General features: G+C 34.1%; 1 protein-coding gene across 11 annotated transcripts in view; it reads left to right on the top strand.

Annotated features, from left to right (window-relative positions):
* MECOM (MDS1 and EVI1 complex locus) overlaps positions 1-9665 on the top strand; it is a 277303-nt gene that overhangs the window by 252815 nt on the left and 14823 nt on the right. For 9 of the 11 annotated variants that reach the window (XM_019643952.1, XM_019643949.1, XM_019643955.1 and 6 more), the window contains exons 9-11: positions 790-816; positions 6220-6386; positions 7463-7540. In XM_019643952.1, the coding sequence (XP_019499497.1) occupies positions 790-816; positions 6220-6386; positions 7463-7540 (272 nt within the window). The remainder of the gene's footprint in view (positions 1-789; positions 817-6219; positions 6387-7462; positions 7541-9665) is intronic. The other 2 variants (XM_019643951.1, XM_019643950.1) reach the window with 1 other exon arrangement.

Here is a 9665-nt window from a genome sequence, read left to right as displayed (position 1 = left end):
GGCATCGAACCGCTGTTGCTCAGAGCTTGCATTCTTGAGCGAGCTCTTAACCAACTGAGCCACTCAGCTAGCCCTTTTATCTTTCTTATTAAAGATACCAGAGCTTATGATAGCAAAATATATCCCCTTTAACCAAGCAAAATGATATTTTTAAGGGTATAATATTTGTGTGTCCTGGAAAAGCTTCTCACTCACTGAAGTTTTTTCCAGTGATTCTTGTCATAAATAACTAGACCTTTGTAGTTTTTTAAATTAACATCCTTAGGTGTTCTGACTACTGATGATCTGAGTCCTGTGCTAATAAAAATCAAGCAGTGCATTTCTGAGTACATCATCTTTTGTTGCTCAGTGGTTCACATTATGTAAATATCTTATTTTCTTTGTTATTAACATTATAAAAATATAACAGACTATGTGTTTTTCAGGAAATTAATTTTAGTTATTAAAGTAAAAGTTAGGAATCTTGTTTTGCACTGAGTAAAAACAAATAAAGAAGATGTATCTATTTTGCTGTTTAAGTGTTGGTAGTAGGCAGTGTTTAGGTTTCTTGGAAAAAAGACAACCTGGTTTGTAACCTTGATTCTAAAATTTAATTTAGATAAATAGAAGCAACTTAGCAGTGTTATAAAAATATTTAATTTTCATTTCCACAGCTTTTACTCAAGGTATAGTTACATGATAAGCAAAAATTACTGAGTTAGTATAAATGTTAATTTCTCAAAGGATAGATTGCAGTAAAGATACTGATACAGAAGTAATTTTTTGTTTTTGTTTCAATTTTGCTCCCAGTTCCAACTGCCTGATCAGAGAACTTGGGTAAGTTTCCTACTTATATTTTCGACTAAAATGATATAGCATTAAAAGGAAAACAACTTATATTGTAAACTGCTATGCAGACATAAAGAATTCTGAGCCTCTTTCCTTTAAACAATATGGCCTCAGAAGGTAGATTTTCAGCTTGTCAAGCTGCAAAATCCTTTGTTATAATTGGTCATTTAGTGTGCTATAAATTGTTTACAGAAAGAAGTTTATTCTATAAATCTGACCCATTACACATAATTATACCTTGATGTAGAACTCTTTCTGGGTACTTGGGAGCATATTGTTAAAAGAGGCTTTGAGATGGGTCACTAAATGGAAACAACCATTATTTGGGGGAGCCTGTATCAGCATGTAAAGATGCTTTTGATAAAGCCTTCAAAAGATAAAACCTGAACTTATGTGTAGACACAAGCTGACATTGGAATTTACATTCATATATACCAGGAGAGATCTTAGTTCTGACTCTATGGAGAAATAAGACTAAATGTTTAAAAATCTGTATCTAACTAGCTAATGGGTCTTTCAGCATTGGGTCTCACTCCCTCAGCTTTCAGTTACTATTTCCAGATACAGTCAGTTGTCAGTTAATGATACTTACTATAGGACAGCTTTATTTTTTATTCAAGATTAAATATAGTGCTTATTTAGCTTAGTTATTGACCTAAATAAACCTTGGGTCAATGGAAACATATACAAATAACATACATTATAAAATTTCCTTTAAGTGTATGTGCTTTCACTTTTTCATTCACTTCTTTAAAATATACTGGTTCAGAGGTATAAGTAAAATCTTGGGATATAGCTCAGTTTTCCTTTGGTTACCATATAACTACATGTAAATTATTTTAAGTTGGAGAAGTTTAGCATTTACCTCTTTCCTCTATCTGATGTTCCTTTAGTAGAAATTCCTCCATTTTATTTCTTTTGTGGAATATATGATGAATTGTGATTTTTCTCATCTTGATAGATTTTTAAGGATTTAAGTTCATTTATTTTAAATGAGAGAGAGAATGAATGAGAGGAAGAGAGAGAGAAACTGCCTTAAGCAAAGTTGTGTAGTAGATGGAGTTGCTCTTTGATTTTCCTGGCCTGTATTTCCTTTCCTGGCAGAGGCATGTCCTGAGTGTTGTGTGCTTCATGGTCCTCATCTTTTCTAAGGTAGAATATTATTTGCCAGTGGCTGTGATTTTGGCTGCTTCAAACATAAAGTGCTGTCCCCTACATAATGGCCAACAGTTCTACCAAGTTACAAAGCCAACGTCAGATGTTGAGTTAGACTCCATTTCCTGATAACACAATGATATAGCAACTGCCACTGCAATACTTTAGAAATACTCCCATTCCTTAGATTCATAGGGTTTTCAGAGCTATGATTTATATTTGTATTGTAAAACGTAGATATTAGTGGAAATATTAAATACATATTTTTTTATTTTGTAGTGGTAAAAACTCTAAATGATTTCATAATTATGATTGCAGAATGGTGATACATGGAGTGAGATAACTATAAAATATGAATACTTACTTCTCCCCAAATGGCCATAATTTTGAGATTTCTCAAGATTATCAAGTGAATAAATATAGAAAACTACTAAATCCACAAACTTTCCCATCATAAGTTATTTATGAAAAGTTATTTTATGATAAAGACATGTGTAATCTAATTTGTGAAGCATTAGGTCACATAATTTATGGTGCTATTGAACATATCATTTCATATAATCAGATTGTCACTTGAATAGTTTTAATGAGAAACCTCTTTATGTCATCATTATTGGCTGCCAGATAATAAATGTTAAGCTAAGTGCTTAGGACACAGTTGATGATATCTTGCCTGCTGAAATGTTTTTAAAAATACTAACTTTATTTGACTAAAGATATAGCTACATTTTTTTTGTAAGAACTAGGGAGTTGTGTCTAAATATTAGTTTGCGTCAGTATAAAGTTAATAGCCTCTTGGGGACTGGAAGGGGGTGAAATGACTTCCTCTTCCCGAAATCTGGCTGCAGATACCATCAACAACTATTACATATGTAAATAAAAATTACTGTTCCATAGGAAAAAAAAAACCTCACTTACTGATCGGAGATTAGCCTATGACATTGATAGGACACAAGGCAATACATTTCTAAAATATATGATTTAACTTTTTCCTCTTTTATTTTCCCCATTCTCAGCAAATTTCTTATTCATAGTAGTACACATCGCCCTTTTCATTGGATTTTTCATAATTGAAAAATATGAATAGCTAAATTCTGTTCCATTTACCCCAATTCATCGTGACTTTTAAAATACCAAGTCAGACTTTAAAATCAATGACAAAATGTACCACTTCTCCCGGAAAGTGAATGTTATTCGAGGAGAAGCAGCCTGTGAGTCAGCCTAGATAGCCAGAGACAGTTGCGGTTTTAACCCATACACTAGATAAAGCTCATTTTAATCCAACACCTTAATTCAAGATACTGGTTAGGGCTAATGTTGGTCACAAAATTGCTAAATTACTCCAACTGGCAGATGTCTAAGTCACTTCTGTCTGTCCTAAGGGGGCAACTTATTCTTTTCAGCTGAGATTAAGTGCTATAAGAGCAAATGTTATGAAGATGAAAGGAAGGATTCAGTGATGCCTTTTATGTTGATTCAGTGGTTGCTAGCGAGACAGAAAGTTGTGTGTGTGTGTGTGTGTGTGTGTGTGTGAGTGTGTGTGTGTGTGTGTGTGTTAATAGCTACCCTCAGCTCACTTCCCATCTTCCTTCTCTCCCTTTTCCCCACTCCAATTTAATCCTCTTTTCATTTGACACCAGAAGTCCAAGGTGGGGGTGGCTTATAAGAGGCACCTGGGTAACCCCTATTGTTCTTCCCATTATCTTTAAGAATGTGGTTATTTAGTCATCAAGCCTGTAGTTTATTTTCTTATTTCTTGATGGTTTCCCCAAATCGAAACAATTTGAGGTAATCACAGTGATCTTTCTTCAAAAGGAGCTATTAGCAGCCACTAAAGCAAGACACATTTCTCAACAGCCAATTGCTCTTAAATAACTTGAAGGACTTGTAGTTTATATGAGCTAGAGATGAAAGCTGAGGATAATAATAGTCATGAGTAAGCTATTTTCCATATAAAAGGAAAAGTGTTTCTAGAAGATGTATCTGAGTGTGTCGGCGGGGTGGACACTCAAATGATTTAAAACCACTAGATAATGAAACTTTACTCAAATATTAAATGTACATAAATAAAACATTTATAATCATCACCCATGCACTTACTATTCTGTCCAATAAATATATACGATCATGACCCTTACCCTGGCTTGTTACCGCTAATCAGCTTGAAGGCCAGAGGTCATTTTTCACTCGGACAATTTATTCCACAGTGGGTAGACTATCAAAATGATTTTCTACAAGGAACAATTAGAAGGAATAAATGCAAATAAAATAGTATCATAAAACATTTCTGGATTGATTTTTAATAAATAAAATCCCAAGTAATAGGAAAATGCTAATGCTCTGACTAGAGGGGGATAATGGCTGTATTCTGCAGGGACAGAGTTTCCGCCAACCTCTCTGTGCAGCAGCATCATTCCATATCTCTGTCCTGTGATCAGTATGTGTCAAAATCCTTCATAGTGACAAATGTGCTGTCCGCTTGCATCTGTGGAGAATGTTTTAGCAGCTGAGTGATTATGAATCAAACCCCTGAGCTTATAGCTCCTACCGCCTCCCAATGCGTTCACATTTGTCGTCTGACAAGTAAATGTATCTTGACTTTCCTCTGAGATTTTTTTTGCACTGTGTTTGATGAAAGACATTTGGCAAATTGGCAGTGGTACCCTGTACGTTGCAATTTGTAGCTAGCATTAGGAGTCTGGGCATGAAATGGGAGAGCAGGCTCCAGGATAAAGGGAAAAGAAAGAGAGCTAACTACAACATGAATAGTCATTTGCGGAATCAAACACAAAATATTCCCTTTGTAAGAAGGGAATCATGATCAGACCATTCTGTGAAGATTTTGCTCTAGTTTGCAAAGTCAACGGAATTCTGTGCAGATGTGTGTCCATGGAATATATTACTTCGTTAATTTTCCTTTTGAGTACAAAATTGTTGCCTTTTTTTTTTTTTAACCTGAGCTTGAAAATTAGGCCTCCAACTCTGTCCTGCCATCTCATCAGCAAAAGAATCATCGTCTTGGGCTGAATGGTTGCTTGAATGTACAGTTGTTACCATTTTTAATCCTTGCATGGAGTCTTCTGGTCTACCATCCCAGCTCTTTGAGAAACATACAGAGTGCACGTAGAGTGCAAACACCTTTTTAACAGCTCTCTGAGCTCTCCAGTGGCATAGTGCCCTGAGAACAAAATAAATAATGGGAGAGTTGATTTAACAAGATGGCTTGAGAGTTTGCTTTTTCTACTTAAAAAGTTCAGTACTAAGAAGCTTCCAAATAAAATGTAAGCACTGAAGAAACTTAACATTTTGGGAGTGTTGAAGGAAAGGGGACAGTCCTTCTAACTGTGGACGTTGAGGATCAGCTGACTTTAAAATTAAATGGCACCCTCTGATTGTGACTGTCAAATACATGTTCAGGTGGACAAAAACGTGAAGATTATAAGCAAAATAAATTAGGTTGTTTAAGGGGAAGAATTCAAAAGGGTAGTTTTTCTTCAAGAATAGTTCTCCAAGAACTAATTGTTCCCTTTATCTTATAACACCCATGTCAAGTTATGTTATGTGAAGTTATAATGTTATGAACTGTTCTTCCAACTCAGTCTTTGTCCAGAACAAATTAATATTCCATCAACATTCTTTGTATGCAATCCCACTTAAAATCTAGTATATCCAGATATTAATTTAACATAGTCTTAGGCAAAATACCTCTTACCCATTTAATATTTCTTTCTGCAGTAGACACATTTGGCTTAAGCTGTAGCTTTGGAACACTTGATGTTTTTCATACTGTGAGTTCTTTTCATGGGACTCCATACTTCCTATGGTTTTTATTAACTAGGCAAGCATACAGGACCTTTTACTATAATTTCCAGTTTGCTGTTGGTATCCATAACATAATACTAATACTCTCACTTAATTTAATAAAAATCTAATTTAGCTTTATTATCTCTCATGTATTTCATTGCTCAATTGTATATCAGATTATTGTGAAATGGTCTAACCCAGGTCTTATAAAAAAAAGTCCACCCAACATTTTATAAGCTTTATAACCTTTGTTATTTTCAAAATCAATGAATTCTCTTATGGTTTATTTAATATTGGCACATTACAACCTCTTTCTACAGACCATTGCATTCAGCTTCCATTTTATTAATGATGTCCTTGGTTTGCTAGAGATTATTACAGAAGAAAAGATGTCAGATGGGTCCTTCATGGTATTATGCTTTTGCCTTTCAGATGTCAGCTATTGAAAACATGGCGGAGAAGCTAGAGAGCTTCAGTGCCCTAAAACCTGAGGCCAGTGAACTTCTACAGTCAGTTCCCTCCATGTTCAACTTCAGAGCGCCTCCCAATGCTCTGCCAGAGAACCTCTTGAGGAAAGGAAAAGAACGCTATACCTGCAGGTAACTGCAAAGTTAATTATGGCTGGCTTTCCAAAAATCTCCCCTCTGATTTCAAAGGCACTGCTGTTTGTTTTGGAAATTATTCTTGATTGGATGATTAATAGCGACCATGATAGATCTCAAGCACTTCAAAGTACTCTTTATTTAGTGAGATATAAAAATAGTGGTTTAAAAAAAATTATTATTAAATGAGAATTTTAACACAGGCCATTTGGTTGTGATAAATGAGGTTGGAAACAGTCCAAATACTATCTGCTTGTTTCACTTTGATATTTATGAATTTTCTTTCACAGTTAATTATTTTCATCCAAAGGTATAATACTACTGTCCTCAAGCATACATTTATTAATTGTCATGGCATTGAAGAATAAGGCCATTAATGAAGGACGAATAAGGTCGAGAAGTGAAGAAAGCTAGTTAATAAGTTTCTTGTTACTCATCAGTAGTACAATAAAGCTTGTTTTTTGTTTCTGTTTTCTTTTTTTTAAACAAATTGTGCTTATAATTTCTGAATTGTCCTCAGAAATTTGTGGCATCAGGCATATCAATTTATCTGCTCTTTGGAAAATGTGTCACTCTGTTTCCAGAAAAGGTTTTATAGCAACATACCTTGATGGATGAGGTCTTAGAATCTTGTCTGATCTGATACCACTCAATATACAGAGAGTTGTCACTGTGGTTAACATGTAAAATGAGTTGAAACATTTGAAATCTGTTTACATCAACCCAGAATCACAGACTCTTGTCATTTTTTTATCCCCTTGTCTGGTTCAGTTTGATGAATATAAAGATACAGAGTTAATAAAGAGGCGTATGGGGGTCATCAAAACTAAAGTCTATTTTCATAAACTGCATGCTTATGCATGATCAAATTCAACCAGATCTCATAACGCAGCCTTTATTTGTGGAGTTATTTATATCTGTAGAATGACTTTGTTGCAAATTTTAAATACCAAAGACATGTGAGTTCCATGCAAGATTAATTAAATCAGGAATAAGCATCTGGCTTCTATGTGGCTTGAGTGAAATAAAATCGATTGTGCTGACTTTCTTTTGTAAACATCTTTCCCTAACAGATACTGTGGCAAGATTTTTCCAAGGTCTGCGAACCTAACACGGCATTTGAGAACGCATACAGGAGAGCAGCCTTACAGGTTTGACAATGATTTTTACTAAATATCTTGATAACTATTATAATAATTAAAGTGGACTCATTGCCACATTTTTACAGGATTTTTGTGCATTCTATTTGATTTTGAGTCAAAGAAGAATTAACTAATGGCTAGGATAAAAATTAGAAGAGTCCTAATTTCTTTAATCAAAGCTTCTTATATCTCAGTTTAAAAGTTCTAGCAATGTCTGGTACAGAAGAAGTGTTTAAGAAGTGTTAGCCATTTTGAAATTATTTAAAAAATTATTTTAGTGCTGTTTTCTCAATAATTAGTGTTATTGTAATTGACATTAATCATAACATTGCAGCCTCCTTTTCCAAGCCTTAAATCTCTGCTAGGAGTTAACAACTGGTATATAACTTTGTTTTCCCAGTACAGTTGTGTCAACGTCCACAGGTCCCATTAGGAAATTTAAAGAATAAACCTTAAGCCTGCAAGGAGGAAAAAAATGTGGAGCTGGGGTTAGAACATGTAAAATAGAATGTATTATAGGAAGAGGGGCAATTCTACCAACAATTTCTAAAGTACCTCTTAGACTATTCTGTTAAATGTCAGGATCAGTCACATGACAATGGGACACATGTCTAATTTTAGTAGTATTGTTTACTAAAAATGAAAATAATCAACATTCTCCAGTCCAATTTTAAAATATAATTTACATTTTTTAATGTGCAATGCTTTGGACATAGTATTTGGTACTCATAAATATTTCTTCAAAGAATGAATGTTATTTATCTTACGTAATATTATAATTTCATTCTGCTTTGAAATTCTTATGTGTCGCATATGTGTAAAATTATTTTTGTCTGAATGCTCACTTTTCCATTAAAATAAATAAATGATTTATCAGGTTTCAAAGACTTTTACATACAAGAATAAGAAAATGGGCAGACCAATACTTATTTGAAGATAATGGAAATTTTACGAGAAAACTAGAGGGCCTTAAACTTAGAAAATAACAGTGTTTTCTTAGATTCTTTGCTTTCCTACATGTTTTATAAATCACTAATTATAAATAATATTTCTACTTTATATGTGCTAGGATGCACTTGATATAATAAGTCTCAGAGAGATATAAAAGTGGAAAGGGTTAACAGATTTCCCTTTTTGAGAAAATTTCAGACCCCAGGAATTCTGCTTAAGTGAAGGGAAAGATTTCCACACTTACATTTTGTTATGGCCAAGGGCCTGGTATGCAACTGTGATGTTATGCTCTTTTTCCTCTTTTTTATACTTCAATTCAGTGGTTTTATTCTATCCCATAAATGGTACTGTTATTGTCTGTGCATTTTTGCATTATGCCAATATGCAAATATTGGCATAGCTGGAGATTTAATTATTTACCCAGCTCCTCTGTTTTATGTGAAAAAATTTAAGTGAATTTTAAGTGAAAAAATTCAGATCCACAGATGCCACTTGCCTTCTGTGCAGTCTGGTACTAATGGATCCAGAGTGAAAACCCAGGTCTGGAGCTCCCAAATCAGGGTTTGCATCCCATGCCATGATCCCAAAGGCTCCAGTGACCCCGATGTTTACATCCAAATTCTTAATAGTGTACTGCTTGTGATTGTGTTATGTGTTCATTATAAGCATTTCTGAAGCTTAAGCTTTTAACCACCTACTAATTTATTGGAGTAGAATGGAATGATTTTTTTATTTAGGAGCACTCAATCTTTTGCCAAGACATTAGCAAAGGAAAGATACAAAGTAACAGATAATTATTGGTTAGAACATCCTGATTGGTGAATTTTATTTATGTTAGTGTGGATGATGTTCCTTAGACTTGGAAAAGCCCCTTTTCATACAAGCAGAAAGTTGGAAGCATGTCAAAGAAAAAAAAAAATCTCTTCCTCACGATTTGTGTAGAAAATGTTTTGAGTACAAATTTTTTCTAAAGTATTTTATGGGAGTATAAGTTTTCTCTATCAGTATTTCCTAGGTTGTTCTGCTTAGTACAACACAATTGTGCTAGTTGTACCATGGTTTTCATTGAAGTGGGTCTTTCTTGGAAGTCGACAAAGTTGTTGCAGAGAAGGCCATGACTCCATATATATATGTGTGTGTGTGTGTGTGTGTGTGTGTGTGTATATATATATATATATATATA

Source organism: Hipposideros armiger, unplaced genomic scaffold, assembly GCF_001890085.2.
Source record: "Hipposideros armiger isolate ML-2016 unplaced genomic scaffold, ASM189008v1 scaffold_83, whole genome shotgun sequence".
In the NCBI taxonomy this organism is placed as follows: Eukaryota; Metazoa; Chordata; class Mammalia; order Chiroptera; family Hipposideridae; genus Hipposideros; species Hipposideros armiger.
Note: the sequence above shows the minus strand (reverse complement) of the source record. Positions and strands in the feature narration are given on the sequence as shown.